General features: G+C 36.9%; 1 protein-coding gene across 5 annotated transcripts in view; it reads right to left on the reverse strand.

Moving 5' to 3' along the window:
• Window positions 1-21697, reverse strand: part of NALCN (sodium leak channel, non-selective) — a 290775-nt gene that overhangs the window by 254487 nt on the left and 14591 nt on the right. For all 5 annotated transcript variants that reach the window (XM_036893731.2, XM_036893732.2, XM_036893733.2 and 2 more), the window contains exons 2-6: window positions 19914-20060; window positions 16844-17026; window positions 2669-2752; window positions 1363-1502; window positions 1144-1272 (exon numbers count right to left, since the gene is read on the reverse strand). In XM_036893731.2, coding sequence (XP_036749626.1) covers window positions 1144-1272; window positions 1363-1502; window positions 2669-2752; window positions 16844-17026; window positions 19914-20060 — 683 coding nt within the window. The remainder of the gene's footprint in view (window positions 1-1143; window positions 1273-1362; window positions 1503-2668; window positions 2753-16843; window positions 17027-19913; window positions 20061-21697) is intronic.

Here is a 21697-nt window from a genome sequence, read left to right on the forward strand (position 1 = left end):
ACCATGCATGCAGCTTGTTATCATTTAAATGTGTTTCAGAGTGTAACACTGGTGAGGGATAGGCAAGGAAATCAATCAAGCACAACAGAGACCACAGGTACAGACCCAAATACAGACAGGGAATTAGCCAGTGAGAAAGGTAACAATAAATTCAGTGGGTAACAGCGTACACTAAATAGCACTGGGACAACTGCCTCACCATAGGAAGAAAATTAAATTGCTACTTCACACTGAAACATTTATGAATAGTTTTAATAAGGTATACTTGACATATGAAACACTGCCCATATTAAGTATAGTTTGATGAATGTGGACATATGCACGGAGCCACGATCAAGACAATGAACATATTCATCAACTCCAAAAGTTTCCTAATTTCCTTTTGTAATCCATTATTCTTACCCCAACCTACTTCCAGGCATCCACTGATTTCCTTTCCACCGTTATAGAAAAGTTTGCATTTTCTAGAATTTTACATAAATGGAATCACAGAATATGTCACTTTTTTAAAAATCTGGCTTCATTCACTCAATGTAATTATTTTGAGATTTATCTAAGATGGGTATACCAATATCTCACACTTTTTAATTGCTCAGTAGTATTCAATACACACATTTACCTCAATTTGTTCATCCATTTACCTGTTAATGGAAATTTGGGTTGTTAACAGTTTGGGTCATTATAAATCAAGTCACTCTGCATAAGTCTTTGCATGGACATATGTTTTCATTTCTCTTGGTCAAACACATGGGATGGTATAAATGGCATATATGGTAGGTGTTCAACATTTTAAGAAACTGCCCAACTGTTTTTTGAAGTGGTTATACCATTTTCCATTCCCATCTTATTTAAGTAAGAAATGAAAATACTCTGATGGCATTGTTAGCACACTCTCCATCTGCCACACTGAGGAAAATATCTAAATGGACACTTTGAATTTGCTTAATCTACTTTCCCACAGGATTACCCTTTCAGTCTGGCTTACTTTGAATACTTGCCTTGAAATTTTGAACAAACAATTTTGAGGAAGCAGAGACAACAGAGCAGAGAACATAGAAATACTTTTTAAAAATCTAGACAGGTGTTTCTCATGAGAATTGCAGAAACATCCTAGATGAAAATACAGTTAGTAAACACACTTACCCTGGTTTTGTGTCATTCACAACACAGTGGAAGGTGAATGTGCCAAACATCTGAACTCCTAAAATTCCATAAAGAAGTAGGAAGAAAAGTAGGAAAATGGAAACACTCCATATTTGTTCTCCTGACCGCCTAGAGGAAAAAAAAAGGAAATCCAATAGGTAAAACTTAATAAAGATGTCATAAACTTTTCTCCCTAATTTATGTAAAAGCAGTGCTTACTTTAAAATATTTGTAATTCTGGTCCTTGGTAGTTCAAATCGGAAATAAATCCGGAATGCCCGGATCATAATTAGCGGCCGTGGTATCCGCAACATGCCCCAAGGTGACATCTGATCAACTATATCAGCAATTTCAAATACCTGTAAATTAAGAGGTAAACAAAAAAGTTTAGACTTTCCCTTAGCCTTGCTTATAATCATGGCACATACAGACAACATCAGGAGGTGCATCCTGTGTGCTCAACTTTGCCCTACATTATTTCCCACTAAAATCAACTTTCTTTTGCATACATGTTGAAGCTAGCTACCTTAAGATAAACACATGAGCTAATGAAAGTGCCATTAATCTTGTTCATTTCCTGTATAACTTATCATGGCACAAGTTCCAACTTAGAATATGGAGTAAGTATGCTAACACTTCCTCGCTAAGAATATTCTTTGGTGTAACTTTTTGAATATCTAGAACAAACAAGTAATGGCAAAAGGGTTAAAAATATTATAAAAGAACCTGAAAAAGAGCTGTAACATTTACTAACAGAGGCAGAATGATAATGAGGAAGTGCTTGTCAATCATACAGTAGTTATTAAATGGAAAAGAACACATTAATATGCAGGATGAAATTAGACTGTTGGAGAGGTGAGCTTTACAAAAATAAGGAGTGCTTATCAATAGCACTATGATAAGTTCACAGACTAGACTGTAAATTTATTTTATTCTGAAGTTTTAATGAAGAGCATAGTAACTTTAGTGGAATTAAATGCAAAATCAAGCCTGAATGAATGTGTGGGAATGAGTCCAAAAAAATAACTCCAGTAAAACCCCCTTTTTAGGCCATTTTAATATATATTCCCGATTTCTCATAGAAAGGCATTTTCTATTTGCTGGAGAGTATTTTATGTTGACCAATATGTAGCTCAATATATCCATATTTTTAAAGCTGTTTTTAGTGAGGATTTAGTTACATAAAAGACTAGAATTATAATCTTTAAATTCAATTTTCTATTCTACAAATATAGAATTCTCACCCATGTTCTTCTCTTTATTTCAATGAATATATTTTTATAGCTGTTTAACAAGAAATAATTTCCTATAGTATCAATTCTCATTTCTGCTTGAGAAATAAGTCACAAACATGACTGACAATGATTAAAATGTTAGGCTTTTAAAAAAATCAGTAAGCATTTAAAATAACATAATGTAGGAAAATAAGCAATCACACTTGATCTATATTCTTTAAGAGTTCTATTTAGATTTTTGGTGCAAAACAATGCCCATTTTGGAAAACATCCCCTTGTGATTTAATTACCTGTAACACCAATGAAACCCAAAGGCAAAAGACCATGAATCCATCAAAAACACACCAGCGATCTTTCACATAGGAACTATCCCCCTGAAAATAGATTTAACATGGCGTTATCAGGGAAAATGAAAAATGTCATAAAAAACTTCAGTAGAGGGGATCGTCAAGTGTTAGTCCAGTATAAGCTACCCACAGTCTTTCCATCATAATTGAACAGACTTTCAAAAGGAATACTTCTGGTATTTTAAGTGGCATTATATAGGAGGAAAGTAACTTATAAAACACAATTAACTATTGAACTTTGCATTGTAAAATTTTAAATTCATGCAAAGGGAAAACATTACTATTTTGTCTCTTAGCCACACAGATCCTACCACTTAAGGAACCAGAGGCCATCCTACTCAACCGGTAGCATCGGCCCTAAACCAGGGCTTCCTCTCCTAACCAGGAACATGCAGTGCTTGGCAGGACTTTAAACTAGAAAAACCACCATTAGTGGGAATTAACCAGGAGGTCACCTCAAGTCGAATAAAAATGTGAGAAGAAATTTTCCTTCATTTTCAATGGAAACATCACCAATTTTAACTTTAATTAGGATCATATATGCAAAAGAGGGATAAAGCACATACTAGTTCAATTTTTTTAATAGTGAATCTACTCTGACATTAGAGTGCATATTTTTACAAAATAGGAATTTTGGGAAAAATTTTTCCTTTGGGGTAACAAAACAGAAAACCTCATGAGATTCTAAACTTAAAAAGAAAGCAAATCCTACCATTTGCAACAACATGGATGCAGCTAGAGGGTATTATGCTCAGTGAAATAAGCCAGGTGGAGAAAGACAAGTACCAAATGATTTCACTCATATGTGGAGTGTAAGAACAAAGCAAAACTGAAGGAACAAAACAGCAGCAGAATCACAGACTCCAAGAAGGGACTCACAGTTATCAAAGAGAAAGGGACTGGGGAGGATGGGTGGGAAGGGAGGGAGAAGGAGGGTGAAAAAGAAAGGGGGCCTTACTATTATTAGCATGTATAGTGGGGGGGCGGCATGGGGAGGGTTGTGCAACACAGAGAAGACAAATAGTGATTCTATAGCATCTTACTACGCTGATGGACGGTGACTGTAATGGGGTTTGTTGGGGGGACTTGGTGAAGGGGGGAGTCTAGTAAACATAATGTTCCTCATGTAATTGTAGATTAATGATACCAAAATAAAAAAAACAAAAAAAAATGAAAAAGAAAGGCCTTTGCTTTCTTAGGACTTCCCTCATTAAGTCACTAGTGCTATAGTAATCCATGAAACTTAATTCTGAGTTCAGTCACATCTGTCAATACCAGCTTTGATTGAACCTGTTTAGAAAATAAAAATAGAGATGGAATGCTATGATTTTAAGTAAAGTGGTAAAACATGTTGCAAGATATTTAGGAAAACAAAACAACTTCCAGAACCTTCCACCCTTAGTCCAGGTTGTCAAAAAGTTGCCTTGATAAGTTTCCACAAACAATTTATGTTATTTGTAAAACTAACAGTATAATAAACCACTTAATGAAAGTCATTTTACTCAGATTTAAAATATAAATGCAATTTAGTTAATACTGGGTGAACACCTACTTTACATTAGGGGATGTTTAATGCCTAGTGAAACATATAGAATAAAGACACACACACACAGCAATCTCATGTAGAAAAACAGGTTTGTACACACTCAGCTAATAGATAAAGCAGAATAACTTATAATAGAGCTATAGACATGATGGGGAAGATGGGAAGATTACAGAGAAAACAATGCTAGTTCCCAAATGAATGCCCTGATCATTTGAACAGTGGTAAGAGAATCAGGTAAACTCGGTGATGATTCATGTACTTGAGGAGACTCAGGTAAGAGTTGAGACAGCAAACTCTGAGGCGTGGGGTCTGGGTGACTCAGAAAGCAATGACCTTACTGAACTGTTATGATCATGATATGATGATTTAATAAACCTGATGAAGAGAAGAACTGCCATCTCAGGATGTTGCTGGTGATGAATACACACACACACACAGACACACATATTGAATACAGAACAAATAATTTAAAGGGTATTAAAGTCATCTTCAAAACCTCATGAAGCATCTTTTACTACTTGTAAAAGCATATTTGTCTTGTATATCACATAATTAACTGAAAATATGAATTAATTATAATCTAAATATAGGTGATACAGCAACATAAAATTGAATTTTGTCTGGGCCTAATTTTGATTAACATCCAAAAATATAATGGAATACAAATTATTTAAGTTGCACCTTGAAGATTCCTTTGAGTTGCTTAACATGCTAAGTGAATTTATGTGTCTGTTCACTCATGCATTCACTCACCCACTCAACGGATAGGACATCTCTGTGCTCTAGACAGTGTTCACGGCACTTGTGATACAGAAATCAAGAAAACAAGAACTCTTGCCTTTATGTAATTTATATTCTCAGTTAATAAAAAAATGTAAAAAATGCAATATAGTATATGTTGGTAAGTGTTATGAAAAAAATAAAAGTGTATACTTTCAATTGTCTTTTATTAAACAAATGTTGTTCTTGTATGCTAGGCAGAGAGAGAAAAATATCACTTGATCATTTTGGAATAGGCGTAGTTGTGATTGTTTTAAAAAATGCAAAGATAATGCAAAGAATTCCAAAAATGAAAACAGATTTTTATGGGACTCAGCAGAGAACAATTTTAAAATAGGAACAATTAAAAGTGATTGTTGGGCAGGAAGAAGAATAATTATAGATCCCTGGGTACACAGGCATCCAAACAGGATGAGTTTATATGATATATTCCCCAAACAGTTGCAAAGTATTATTAGTTCATTTCTTTTTTGTCATTAAAAAAATGTTATATGTAGTGTCATTGAAATTAACCTCTTTGGTTGTTCATAATTTGCTTTAGTAACAGATTATATTCAATAATTCTCATTAGGTTGAGGGTTACTAAAAATGTAAAAGTGAAGATAAACAGTGGTATTTCCCTGGGAGGGGAACCGAGGTAGTCGGGAAGAGAAACGTGTTTTTCACAGTATCTCCGTACACGTCATTTGGCTAATGTTCGTGTGCTGTATTTTTTAAATATATATATTTAAAATGAAATTTTAAAAAAGATGAAGAGTTCAGCTTTAACAAAACTTGCAAACTGGCACAGAGGAAGTCAAATTTAAAACACTGGGGGCTCACAAATTCAGAATATAAAGCTGTCAGTAGCAGAGTTGGCTCAATTTTTGTTTCTTATTTACTTTATGAATTTGTTTGCTAAGGAAATTGATGCTGAAAAGCTGAACTGAAGAACATTTTGAACTATGTAAAAGGATGGATTATTTTGAGTCATTTTAGAAGCCCCAGGGGATCACAAATGAAACAAAAGTATACAAAATATTCTAATTTCAAATGACTTCATATGAACACTGCCTTAGCAAGACTTCTATTACATAACATAGAAGACTATTTTTTAATTAGGAAGTAATTTTAGCTGCATTGTTTGGAATGTTTTCTGTTCGACTTTCCAAACACTCACGGTGACATTTACCTGTTGCCAATGAGACCGCCACACACTAGATGGTGTGCCGTAGTCAATTAGAGCTGGCTTCTTTTTCAATTTCCTGGTAAAGTATGTGAAATAACCCCACTGGGCATTTAAGTTTTCTATATCATTTTTTTGGCTCATGCTCCCAAGAGGCATTCAATATTTATAAAAACCTTCAATAAACAGTGTCATAGTGACCTGGGATACAGACAGATAATATTCAGATTTTTCCCATTTTCTTTACATTTTTGTTCTTTAGTATTACTGTTCTTCATGCTGTCTGTCTTTCTGAAAAATAAGGTCTGTGCCAACTTTACCCTGCCAACTCTGAAGCGACCGTAGCATGCTCTGATCAGCGCTTTAGCTTACACATGTCATGCGACGAACATCAACTGAGTTCAGGTATATATATATAATATTCGTATTGCGTGACTTACAGAATAGTCCTTTGTAATCCCCTTCTGGTTGTTTAATGAATTTCTATTTTAGCCCCTTCCATTTATTAGGTCTCATTGTGAAGGTCGGGTTTCCTACTTAAATCTCTTAATGTATTCCTGGGTGTTGCATTAAAAAAAAGTCTGTCCCCATGGTAGATGTTTGAGTCTGTTCTGCAAGATTAATAATATCTTGAGACTTTAAGCTCAACAATTTTGGATGGTATTTTCAGCATCTAACACAGCGTATGACATCCAGCAGATAGTAAGTGAATGAATTAGATAAGCACATGAATCATGTCTTAGAAAGCTTCTGTAGATTACAATGCATACAGTAAGAAATCCATTCATATGCTTTATGAATACATCCATTCACCCATCCTTTCTGAAACTACTAGTATTGTTCCCAAAGAGAAATGATTCTTTGAGTGCTGGCAAAGAGAGAAAAATGCATTACCTTTCAAGGTAATATCTTAAAGTTAATACTCCTGCATGATCATGAAAGACCACAAATGAAATTATGAGATAACTTTTGGATATTTCCTGGATTCACATAGTTTGAATAAGCAGAACCTACATGCTATGCAAAGATGTACTGGATCAAGGATTATATAATATGTGCACAGCAGTGCAATTTAAATATGACTGAATTGAAATGGAAATCATATTAATCATTACTGATGATCACTAAAGGCTCCATAAGTCTAAAATAACTTTTAATAAAATACAGACTTTGAAACTTGGTACTTTGAAATACAATCTACATTTTGTGTCTGACATATTTATCAAATTGTCTCTTTTTCAGTTTGTATTTTCAAAGACTCTTTACCATAATTAGTTAAGTGTTGCTATGATTAAATTTATAACTATGTCAGATCCCTTAAAAGTCCTACTGTATTAGTACTCAAGTTATAATATTTGCGAATAACAAACTGAATCTTTACTGTTTCCAAATTATGTAACCAGAGCCTAACACCCATGGTTCTTGAGAAATTTTAATACCCTGAGTATGAAAGAAAGCTTCTAATTTGTTTGTTGCATCAACAAGAAATGGAGAGCAGAGAGTGCTTAAACTATGGGCAAAAATCAGCATGCTGGTGGCTGAGGAGATGAGCTATTCAGGAGCTGTCTGTCAATTTTTATGAAGGTAAACATCCCAAGGTTGTCAGTCAATTACACCACATAGGAGAATGACTTAAATTGCCATGCAAGTATTTAACAAGCAGAGAAACCAAACACATTTACCTGAAGACATTTACAGGGACATAGTTTGCAGTTTCAAAATGATACACACCGGTACAGCTTCATGAGCACATGATTCATTATCCCCTGGTCCCAGGGCCCATCTGTCACTGTGTCTTATCATTATTATTTATTATTTCAACAGTGCTCAGAGGATGCATGTTACTTTTACCTAGGTTTATTGCCAGATGAAAAATAGACAACTGAGAATGGTCTGAAGAATTCACAGCCTGCAGTACAAGGAATACTCTGCAATACCACAAACATACATCACCCAAATGGTTTATTTTTGCTCCAGGGATTTGATGAACTAGAATGCTTCTCGGAACAAGAACTAGTCGGGAGACAATTAGAAACAAATTATTGGGGAGGGAGAATTAATTGGCAGATGCCTTCAAACTTGGGAAGCATGAGAAAAGATGTGAAATCCTTAAAATAATTCACCCCTCTAATGAAAATTTTTAAAGACATTTCTTGCTTGAAGCACTTTCTGCTTCAGTTTCTCTCCTCTGTAGTGCATGGAGCATGTCACCTCCACAGTGAACTTCTCAAATACAAATCACATCGTGTCACTCTCAGATTCGAATACCCATGCATCTTTAAGGAAGTCTGAGTTTCCTGCAGGGCACCAAGGCCCTCCACCATGCAGCCAGGCCAGCCTCACAGAATCCTCTCTGGCTCTCCCTGGGCACATCCCATCTGCTCCTTCTGACTACACAGAGCTCTCCAAAGCACCATGTTGCTCCACCCCGTCCCATCTTGGACTATTCCTTTACTCTCTCTAAAGCCCTTTACTTCCATCCCCTGCCACAGACCACACTTACTCATCCTTCAAGACATCACTCACATTCCGCTTTCTTGAAGACTTCTCCAATATCCCCAAGCAGATTTTTCCACTATGTTTTTGTGCCCCCATCCTTCCCATGCCTTCTACAGACCACTATGGGAGCACTTCCACAAAACATTGATAATCTATCTCTCGCTACCTGAATTCTCACTATACAAATATTCATTATTTCTATTTGCAAAAATATTTGCCCCCAAATTACTATGTTATCTAGAAGAGTCACTTTAATGAATTGGCATGTGTGTGCTCATGGAAACTTGGAATTTGTCCATGAATCCTGCAAGAAGGCACAGTGTGCAATGCACGTATAGCTGTGTTGTGTTTGGGGGTTAAATCTTGTGCTGTTATTGTTTCTCTACTTGACAACAGCTAAGGGGTCCGTGCATTCCTACCTTCCTCTTCTCATCGTCCCCCAGAAGGCCAGCCTGTCAGAAGACCCAGGACTTGAGTCCACCTACTTTTTGATCTTTTTGCAACAGTTCTAAGACATACTACCCATCCCCACTCTACCCCAACAGTTGAATTTTTCTGAATTTAGGATACATCTTGAAATCAATGCATCCCTTATAATTTTACATGTTACAATCAAAATGTGATTAGCAGCATTTTTTTCTTTCTTAAGAGCCTGTGAAGTGATGCCTTATCTTTTTGAACTGGTGATCTCCTAGGTTCAATGAATTATGGTAGATAGTAGTATAACATATTATTTCTTTATTTATTTACATACAGCACCTGCTCCCATTTTTTCTGGCTGCATATAAAACATCCACTACTGAATTCAAAAAGCACAAAAAATTGAGTGATGGGTGTTTTCAATGCTGTTTATTATACAGAAAATGCAGATGGATTGCTATTTAGTTAGAGGTTGTTAGTTAGAGTGATTGAGTGGTATTTGGAGATACTGTTGGGATTGCTGTGATGCATTTAGTTTTCCCATTTAAATTAATGGAATACAGGCTCCTGTTTTCTGAAAATATGCTGAAATGTATTTGGAGGAATAGATTAGATATGGAAGATAAAGACTGCCTATATGTGCTTTACAAGCCTGACTCACAAAGTGGGCCAGGAATTCTCTCAGGACAGGGATTCTGCTCTGTTTTGTCCCTTCTCCTAGCACAGCAACGAGATCATTTTAAGTGTTCAGTGTTTGTGCAATGATTAAAGAGAAAATTTGAAATTGTATTTGGTTTCAAGAATATAACCCTCTCTTATGTTTATATTATACTTGTATTTCACTACCTTAAAATTTTAATGTCTTAAATTTATCTTTATACATAGTTCAACAAATTAGGGAAAACACTACGTCAATAAAATTAATGGTATTCCTAGAAAGCCATAGCTTTAATACTTTTGTTCTGAAAAAGTTTCTGGGTTTGGTTTATTGCAGATAATTACATAAATGATGTGTTATCAGATGAATCACATTAAACATCAGGTAGGAATTTTGATTATACCATAACGTTGCCAAACCAGGCTTGGTATAATTTTAGAGTTGTGTATGATGGGCAACAATGGGCTGGTTTGCTTCTATAGACATCTTATTATGGATAAATATAGTTTTATGCATGGAAAACACTTTAAAAAATAAAAGACCAGCATCCCCCAAATCCCTAATACATATGTATATCAACTAAAACATAGTCTTCTCACAGAAGACATATGACATACTGGTGATACGTGCTTAATAACTAAATCTGACTGTTCCTTAATATGCATTTAATATGCACTGATTTCCAACTAAAATATTTGTACAACTTTGTTCTAAACATGAAAACTCACTAAGAATGGTGCTTAAAATAGAACACAATATACACAGAGATATTCATAATGTTCCTATAAGTGTGTGAAAAAAACACAACCTTAAGTCTTCTAAATGAACAAACACAGCACATACATTCTGGGTAAAAAGGCTAAAAATTGAGTGAGAGGTAACTGTAGTGGTATTGGCAAATGAATTAAGGTAGAAAAAGCTGGAAATATTTCATGAAAAAAATAAGTTTTTTAGCAGGTGCTTAATAAAAGTTTAAAGAATTGTAGTAGGTTTAATTGATGAGAGCATAGTAACTCAAACTCAGGTAACATGAGGTCCTCTACAATTTATCATAGGGCCCCTATTTGGGCTTATGTATTTTATTATGATGTAACTTAAATACCTATATATGTACATATTTCTCATGCAACTGTAAAACCAAAACAAATTTACAGTCAGCAAAATTTAAATTAACAACATAAACTTACTGTGACAGATGACATTTTTGCTGAAACTAAGTTTTATGAAAAGTTTAAGATCTTTCCCAGCTTTACTGTATAATTGACAATTAAAATTGTATATAGTTAAAATGTACAATCTGATGAGTTGGCATACATTTATGCTCAATAGCAAAAAAACAAAAACCAAAAATACAACCTGATTTTAAAAAGACAAAGAACATGAATAGACATTTCTCAAAAGAAGACACAGATGGCCAACAGACACATGAGAAGGGGCTCAAGTTCACCAATAACCGGGGAAATACAAATCAAAACCACAACACGAGATCACCTCACATGTGCAAGGATGGCTAGTATCAAAGATAGCAGGTAAGTGTTGGTGAGGATGTGGAGGATGGAACCGTTGCACATTTTTGGGAATGTAAATCGGTGCAGCCATGATGGAAAGCAGTATGGGGTTGCCTAAAAAATTAAAAATAGATCTTACAATCCAGCAATCCCTCTGCTGGGTATATATCCAAAAGGAAGTAAGTTAAAATTGAAATATAAGAGTGTAATCTCAAGTCCAGTCTACTCTGTTCTATGTCTCTTATACAGCATGCATGTTTGCAGAAATTCATATTATAAAAATGACATTAACAAAGTTATGACTCTGGGGGTCTTAATGGTGAAAATTCAGTGAGGTAAAACTAAAGCTTGGTTCAGGATAATCAGACTTCATATTTAACCATATTTAACCAAAATTTCAACCAGCATTTAAAGACTGAACACCATTCTTAGTAAGATATAAGGCTGTAATAATCGCTTCAAATAATGTTAGCAATGCAAAATTACTAAGATCTGCATTGTTTGAACTCAATCCAAGTATTCCTGAGTGAAAAACAGAAAAAAATGTATTTGATGTTAACTTTCAATTTTCAACCTTACAAACTAAAAATAAGAAAAACATTTTTAGTTATAGTAAATAACTCATCATCCAAATGTTGATAGAAGTCAGAAAATACTGGAAATAGCTCATTTATAGCATTCTGAAAACATCTAGTCATACATCAGATGCTTTCCTTTTTAACAACAGCTTTGACTTCTAATCCTTGAACTATTAAAACCTCTGTCCATTCAGTGCTCTGTTTACTTGGCATAAATATAGAAATTATGTATCAAGTCCACTTCTGTTGTTTTCATCATTAGACAGGGACAATTAAAGGGATGCCTACTGTCATTTTTATGATGTGAAATTCAAGTCTCAGTTTAGTAAATAATTAAAGAAACAAAACTTTTATTCTAGGAAAATGTGACTTTGTTCATTCAAGTAGGAATCTTAAAGAAGTCAACACAAGGTGTTTTCAATCCCAAAGCACTCCACCCAGAATATTAAGGATTGCCATTGCCTGAATGACCAATGAACACAGTGCCAGGGTCATTCAAGGCCGTCTGGGGTATCACACCAGACAGGCTGTGTTGGGGAGCAATGTTACAGTGGCAAAGACGATAACTCAAGAAGTCTCACAAGATCAACTCTCCCCCAAGTTGACCTCCTGGTTTAGCTACCAATTTTCAGAACCCGGACATCTCTCAACCTAATGCTTAAAATAACAGGTCTAGCAACTTTGCGGAAGACCAGGACAATTTTGAAATCATGCTGAAATCCACTGGGTGAGGCATGGCGGGTGCCCACTGCTCCCATGAACAAACCCTTTTCCCAGTGGGCGGTGGATCATGTCACAGACACGCCACCTTTCCTGGGGCCCATGCTTACTGCACTCCTGACAGGCTCATGGTGAGTCTCTGTGCTTACCAGTTTATTGTTAAATGCTGTCTGTTCACTCCTGTGTTCCTAGTTTGCTCTTCTTTGTAAAATGATTTTAAAAACAACAGGATTGCTGTGGTTTTGATGGTTCCTTTGAGGCTCAATTCCAATACTGAACTGAATTTCTCCTTTCGTATTTCTGCTCCAGTTTTTTATGAGTCACCCCACAAACTTCTGAAGGCCTTTTCCAAAGCTACTTAACAATACCTGAGAATGGCAAGCAGTTGACTGATCAAATAGCTAGGTGATACTGATTCTGTAGTGATTAGAATAGTATCCCTGCAAAATCCATGCCCACTCAGAACCTCAGAAAATAGGCCTTTCAAGGATGTAATTAGTCAACTTGACATCATACTGGATTAGGGTGGGTGGTGGATCCAGTGACTGGTGTCCTTCAAAGAAGACGAGAGGACACACAGGCTCAGAAAGGGAGGAAGGCCCCATGAAGACAGCGGCAGATACTAGAGTGATGGAGCTATGGGCTGCAAGGACTTCCAAGGATTCCAAGAAGCCACCAAAAGCCAAGAAGAGCAAGAAAGGGTTTCCCTTTATGCAGGAGAAACTCCCATTCCTACAAGTAACAACAATGAGGAGGACAGAGAAAAATGGGGGTAGAAAAAGAAAAGACATTTAAAGAAGACGATGGAAATAAAAGATCAAAGCATAGATCCTGGTGTAACTGGAATGTAAAAGGAATACAAAAGAAAAACAACACAGAATGAAATAAAATACATGTCACATGAGGTACTAGTGAAATATGCCCAAAACAGTTAACAAAAACACATGTTCTCATAGAACCACAGACTTTAACAATAAAGGGAAAGACTCTTTCAGTATTTAAGAGAAAAGATCAAATCACATAGAAGGAAAAAATATGCTCAGCAGCAACATTTATATCCACAGGACAATGAAACAGCATGTTTAAGAATCTCAAGGAATGAAAATGCAAAACACCTTCAAAAAGCTAGAAACTGACCAAAAAAGTAAACCAAGTAAAGGAAGAAATTAATAAAGATAAAAGAAAAATTAATAAGTTAGGATGAATGAGCAAATGAATACACAAGCTAATTCTTTTTAAAAATCAACAAAATAAACTTATTGGCTAACTGAAAAAGAAATGAAATGAGATAAAACAAACCAAAACAATACTAGCCAAGCTGAACTATACAGAAGCAATACTAGTCAACCAGAAGAAACTCAAGTCAAAAATAACAAAAATTCGAAATCAGGAGAAAATACTAATTAAAGTGGGGAGAATAAAATTATTTTAAGCAACCATATGTTAATACACCAAATAGTGGATAATTTCCTAAGAAAATACAGCTCACCATACACCCCTAAAGACCACCCCTAAACAGACTAATGTTCATAGAAGAAATAGAAATAGAAGGCAGTCCTACCAAAAAAGCAGTAAAACCAGATGGTTTCACAGGGGATTTCTATGAAACTTTTAAAGTTTAAGCAATTTCAAGATTACTGAGACTATTTTAGAGCACAGGAGTGCATGCACATGTGCGTGCACACACACACACACACAAAATATAATATCAAAATTTAATGAAAATGAGACATAAGTACAAGGAAAATAACAACAGACATAAACAAATAACACATTAAAACAGACTAAAAATGTGTCATAACCCAGCTGAGTTTCCAGGAATGTAAGAATGGCTCAATATTAGGAAATACACCAAGAGCTAAGGATGAAAATAATTCTTCAACAAGGAAGAAAAGATAGTTATGAAATGATTTGTAAAAATTGGGATTAATGTTTATTCTCTTGACTTGATTAAAAAAACAGATGCTTCAAACTCAAATCGTTCAAATTACTTAATGAGAAAACATTGGAGGTGTTCTAAATAAACCAGGAGCTAAACAAAGATGTTCACAGCCTCTAATACTATTTAAAATTTAGTGGGCTGTATTAGCCAACCCAATTTAAATGAGTGAAAGCAATTAGAGGCAGAAGAATTGGCAAAAAATATAAATACATCTGCCTTTTATTTGTATATGATATGATGATAGGGCAATACCAGAAGAATTCATGGAAAAAGTATAAACAATACTAGAATTAGAAATCAAGAGCCTTCACTTAAAAAAAAAACAGTAAATTAGGATACGTAATAAAAGATAAGACCCCATACAGATGGCAAAAAGATAAAAATGTGCACCATCTATGTGAGGAAAACAATAAAACACTCCTGTAAGACACAGAGTAGACTTGATAGGAGGAAAGACAAGCCCATGATCTGGGACAGGAAGACGTGTGTGTGGCATCAATAACCAAGATCAGAGCCAGGGCAAAATGACAGATGGGAAAAAGTAATTGCAACCTATGCTGCAAAGGGCTAATATTCCTGATACACACATACACACAGAGTGCCCAAAACTAGGATGAAAAAAAACTTGAAAATGACCTTTATATACACAGAATCAGGTTCAACCTCATTCTTAAAAGGGAAATGCAAATTCAAACAACACAGTTGCTCATCAGATTGGCAAATACCCAAATGTTTGACCACCTATTTTACGGTGAGCGTATGGGGTAAGAGGCATCTGGGTACATCACTGGTCCACAGTCAAAACAGTGCAGGGAATGCAGAGAATATAGAAACTATTAAATGGAACCACCAGCAAGCAATTAGCCAAACCTGAATGCAGAACATTCTGTAAGACAAAACCTCATTTCCTAAGGGATCAATAACATGAGAGATTTTTTTACAGGGTATGTGGAGCTGAGAACTGATGGACTTAAAGAGACTTAAATGAGATTTAAAATTATAACAAATATATTTTGTGAAGCTTATTTGAGCCCTGTTTCAAAAAGGCTCACTCTAAAAGGAAATATTTGAGACCACTGGGGAATATGAATATGGATTGGGTATTAGCCTACAAAAATTAAGGAATTATTGCTAATTTTGCTAGATGCAATACTGGCATGATCGTTATTTTAAAAAAAGGAAAATTTTATCAACAAAGCATAATGTGTTATTTCTGAAATGACCTGATTTCTCAGATTTCCTTTAAAATGAAACGGAACTGGCTAAATATCAATAACTTGATATTGAGTTATAGGGATTCATGCCAATTATAGTCTCTACTTTTGTGTAAATTCAAATATTTCCATAATAAAAAGTTTTTAAATAAGTTAAAAATGAAAAGAGTTATGCATTGACTGTGATCTCTCTCTTTTAGGATAGAATACAATGAATTATGTATAGAGAAGCCAGGAAGTTGACCCGTAAGTTCATGTTATGCATCACATTATTAAGTTCTTGAAATCCTTGTATAGAATAAGGCGCTATCCACCCAAATTACCTAACTTGAGATGCTGTAACAGCCGGTAAATGCAAGAGCTAGGATTTGAGCTAAATCTGTCACTTGGTAGAGGTTAATGTCCATTTTGCTTCATTATTACACCACTGGCTCCCTAAATAGTACAATCTAATACTTTAGAGCCAGCACTGTGTACATATTTCTAACCTCTGGGAAGATCAGTAGAAGGCCAGAAGGTTCTGTGGAAGGAGGAAATACATCAGGATAGAAATGCTCTTCCTTTTCTTTTTCTTTTCTTTTTCTTTTGTCTACCAGTGGTGCCAATTTCATGCTACATCCTTCTTTTCTTACAGCCTACAACGCCTTTCCACCTCCTGCCCTTTCTTACTCCTTTGTATCTTCAAAATGCCTCAGGGTATCACCATGTGTAACTGTACCAGGTAACATCCATTCTGCATTCTGCAAGTCCACCGGAGCCTGGCTGGGGCTGGTCGTTGCACCAGCTCATGGGTTTGCCCCTAGGAGGCATAACAGACTGTACCCTGGCCTTCGCGGAGCCCTTGGCAGGGCCATCTAGCTCCTTGCCAGGGAGTCCAAGACTGCGCCTTGCACAATTTATTTAACTTTTTAAACACTCTTATGCATTGTATTTCCACCGATCGGAATTTTCGCCCTTTTAAAAAGGACTTCCATGTAGATATAAGAGAGATGTTTTGTTTTACTGAAATTAATATGAAAATGTTATTAAACTGATTAAGATTTTCAGTGCATTCTGGTCATCAGTTTCAATGACATGGGAACGCTCACCTTGACAATTCCCCGGATGTGCATTTTCGCAATCATCTCTGCCGTGTAGAGAAACATCAGTAAAGTATCCAGAGCAAAAGTCACATACTGAAGAGGAGGGTAGTGCTCGAACGTCATGGGAGTGTTCATGCAGACGGAAATGACGCTGATGATGGCACAGATGCGCAGCAAAGAGTGAACCCACTGCAAAAACGGCCCAGAGTTAGTATTCGACCCCAAAAAGTGGTGTCTCAAATTTATCTTATGAACCACACTATTTGGAAAACATAACACTGAGATTAAAATATTTCACCAGTATGGAAAAGAGGAAGAAGGAAACCAACACCTGTGAAGTGCACAGAATGTGCAAAGTACTTTCATGTATTTTACATCATTTAATACTCCAAGCAGGCCGAATTTCCACATGGACACAGTAAGACTCAGGAAGGTTCAAAGACTTTTTTCTGCTATCATGCATTTAGGAGCAAAGCCCCGTCAGGCTTACTCCAGTGCCTCTGATACTTTCCCGGGTAACAGGCCATTATACCAGGAGATCCTGATTCAATTAAAGTAAATGTCAGTAACTTATTCATATAGAAACTTGATGTGCTATTACTTTTATACTTTTATGTACTATGAACACCTCGAATCAGGGACCATATTCTATTTAGTGTAACTTCCCTGGTATCTAGCAACAGTGGTCTGTCCTAGTAGATCAAAAGTGCTTTATAAAATTAATTTTTATATACTACTACCTACATGCAGGGTTGTCTTTGTATCTTATAAGTAAAATCCTTGTATAAAAAATATTTTTTAAGATCCGTCTCATCCTATATTTTTGAAAGATAATAAATAAATGGAGTTTCCTCTTTGTTTTGGAGGACATGTTTTGTACCAATTTAGCTCATTATCTCTCCCAAAACTCAGAAAATAAGTTTCTGTGCAATTCTAGCACTGCATATACTATTTGAAGGTTTTCCTTTACTTCAACATGAGTTAGAAACTTAAAAGATAAATGTGTTTGTATGTGTGTGTGTATACCTGTGTGTATGAATAGGCCAATCACTCACATATGATATTTTATTATGAAAATCAAAACCCAGAATAAATAATACTAACTGCAACTGCACATAAACCCACACAATTAATATTACTAGTTAATGAGTACGCAATTCTTAAACATAATTTAAACATGCTATTTATTGACTATCCTGGATATTTCTTCAATCAAGTTCATCTTTTAATATTATACACCCCCAGAAAAAGATGTTTTCATTTCATAGTGGGTGAGTTCTGCAGCTATGTAAGCAAGTAAGCACTCCAGATGAAATATAGAAAAGGTTGTTGGAATTTTGAGGCGACTCAGATGCTTGTAGGCTGGTGAGTGGGTCATAATATTAATCTGACAGTTATAATATTTGCATGAAGACATAATGCTAACTCCACACCACATAAGTCACTGATGATTAAATTTATTTTAAGGGTTGATGTCCTTTTCATGCAATTTGCAAGCACTTCAATGAACATCAGTGTGTGAATTTAGCCCCATCTGGACCTCCGACACAGAGGATCTAATTGCACAGAAGTTTCAAAAGATAGGTTCTTCCACAAGAAATCTGTTTGAATTCAGAGAAAGAATTATAATTCAGCATTAATAATTTTAGTGAGTGCTTCTGAGGCTACTTCTTCAGAAATTCTCGGAGAACTCTGCATGTAGCAGACAGTAAGAAAAGCTAGCAAATGCTTTATTGTCTTTTCCATTCAATTCTGTAAATATAAATGGAAGACCTACTATGTGTCAGAAATTATGCTGGGCTCTGAGGACACAAAAATGGGAACCACCTAGTTCTGATCCATCATTATTTTGCAACTTGATATGCATAACATATATATTTATATACAATATATATTGACACTTAAATAGAAATAGGATAAGTGGACAGAGAAGAGGTTCATTCCGTCTGTGATGGACAGGGTCGGTCAAATGAGGCGTTGTTCAGAGAACTGTGGGTGGGGTGACATCTGAGCAGCCTTAATGACGAGGAGGACTTGACTCATTAGGGTTGATGGGACAGGGCCTCTGGGCAAGAGAAGCAATTTGAAATGGCTGATATCTTGGAGCAGGAAATTGCTGATGAGGTCCAAGTGAACAGTGTGTAGACACAGGAACCTGCAGCTGCTGAGCAAGTTAAAGCCAGAACATAAAGAGCCTTGTCTGTAATACTGACACATTTTAATCTGCAATGTAGACAGAGATGTTCCGATGACTAAAGTGGACGGTGGATATGAACAGAAATGGACATGTACAAAGAAATCTGAGCATGCTGGAGAGGTCTGGAGGGGCCTTCAGCTGAAGGAGCCTGGAAAGGGCAAAGAGAACAGGCAGATACTCCGTCACGGCCAAGGGAGAGACAAGCCCTGTGGGAGTAACAGTTCATATCCCTGCTTCTGATTCTCCTTCGAGTTTCTAAGGAAGTTGAGCCCACTCTGTGCTGTAGAGTGGAGTTCCCAGGCCTGTGAACATGCCATCCCACCTTCTGGCTGCTGTGCTATCGAGGACACCAAGCTCCTTGGTACAGAAGACCTTCCCTCAAGTTCCCATTAGCTTAAATAGGCAGAGAATGTGACAAAGTTCCTCACAGACACTATCCACTCTCATTAACCTTTCCTTTCACTCAAAATTTCCAACTCAGAAGGAGACTTACTTCCAAGCATCCGAGTACCTCCCCACACACTCACGCATGCTGAGAACTGTACGTAAAGGAGGCCTGGTAGAGCATGTTACTCATGTGGGACGCCAGCTTTGCATCAGCCGGGAAGAGGCATTATGTCTCTGCTGAGTGACTGAGAGGCCAGCACGCACAGAGCGGGAGAGAGGGAGCCAGATGCCCTGGCTGCCCTAAGTGGCTCACCGGGGCTCCTCTGTATTTCATCTGGATTGTTCTCCACTTCCAGACTCTCAGGCTCATTCATATTCTACTGCAGGTCAGACAGACATTTCAAAGCTAAAGGTATGTGATTTTTGAATTGCATGAATGAAATTTCCTCTATACCAACATGTGTTTCTCCATACTTCAAAAAAGACACTTACTGGCTTATTAATCCAGAGTATGTCAGCACTGTCCGACAGAGACTCATCAGGACCGAAGTCAGTAACGGGCTGGGCCTCCACCCTGGAGCTCTGCTTCCGCTTGAGCATGCTGAAGTTAGCTCGGCGGAGCAGGTACAGAAGCACAGCCTGGGAACAGAGAGGGAACGCTGTGTTACTTACCTAAACCACTGTTACCTGATCGCAAAAATGGAGACCCCCATGTACGCCTGGGCATTTGTTAACAACACACATGTTCCATTATCTCATAAATAATAAGTACATGCAAGTGGTAATTTTAAAGAATGAGATAAAAATTAATAATATAAGCTTGATTTTTTTTTTTTCTCAACCCCATCAATCACCTTGTGCACTTCAGAAACTGCATGCCAGTTTAGAGACCACTGGTCTAGAACAACTGGGGCAAAATTGCTTTGCCTCTTGGGGGACACAGGTTGATACATAATTTTTGGAGGTCTATTTCACATACCTAAAGCTATCTCCACTTAGAGGTGGTCTGTGTCGGGAAACAGCTAACCAATGGAGATGGAACACCGATTTTTCCCAGGATGTTTTCTCCGGTTAATTTAACGTGACCTCACAGACATCTATTTCTGATGATAGTCCCACGTTGATCTCCAGTTTTGCCCTTGCCGTAAAGGATGGGGGCCAGAGAGAAGGGCAGAACCTACTCTATAAACAGAATTTTTTTTCTTTTATGAATGCTGAGACTATATCAGTTTTTCCAACTACTCTCAAGTAAATCTAAATTATACCAAGGCGGGAGCTGACATCCCAGTTTGCCACTTCAATGTCCCCAGTTCTGAGCCAGCCACCGGCTGCTATGCATCTCCCCTGCAAGCCACTGCTGTCCAGAGCCCAGGAGCCACTGAAGGAGGCTTCCTGTATGTCAGGGCCTCCGGACAGAAATAGCAAATAAATGCCATATAATGTGAAAGGAGATAATTGTTAAGGCAGGCGGTGCCTGAATGCCCCTGAGTCCACTGAGACTTTTCATTGATTAACACCTGGACTGAGTCTTGGAGGAAAGGAAGTAATGTGTTTTTCTGATATATACTATGTTTTGGGCACTTAGCAATATTTTACTTAATCTTTGCAACTGGCAAAAGAAAGGAAACACCTTGTCTTTTTACGCAAACTCGGGAAATTCCAGCCTCAGGGAGGTTAGTAACTCGGCCAAAAGCCACCCTAGCAAACTTGAAATTTAAAAAAAACTCTGCCTGCTTACAAAGCCTCAGGTACCTAGAGTGGGCCATGCTGACGCTGAGGACTGGGTAGGAGGATTTCTGAAGGAAGGGAAGGGAGGGAAGAGGGCCTCTGGGCAGCACACAGCCTGAGCCAGGAAAATGTAGTCGTTCTCACACCAGGAAGGTGCATGGGCTCCTCTGTCTGCTGCTCCTGGGGGTTTGGGAAAGAACTCTCACCAAAGACAAAGCGTGCCACTCAGTCCTCGCAGGAGCACGACAAGAACATGAATGTTTGCAGTGTGTGTAAATACAGGCAGTTGCAATTTTCACTGGGAAGGAGAACAAAACAGAAGCTCAGGACAAATCAACTTGAATCTGATCCCTATGTTTGAGCACCTATGTTCTTGATGCAGCTAGGTGGGTACATCTGTAGCTCCCCTATTCCCAGAAGAAATCAAGCTAATTGGCGTTAAGATGTGCTAGGTATTTCCAGGCTGTCTTGCCCTGAATATTAGATTTGAATATGGGCTTTGCAGCAGGCTGCACTAATTAGTTTCATTTTACATAAATGGAGTTAGG

The sequence above is a fragment of the Manis pentadactyla genome, chromosome 17, assembly GCF_030020395.1.
Source record: "Manis pentadactyla isolate mManPen7 chromosome 17, mManPen7.hap1, whole genome shotgun sequence".
NCBI classification, from domain to species: Eukaryota; Metazoa; Chordata; class Mammalia; order Pholidota; family Manidae; genus Manis; species Manis pentadactyla.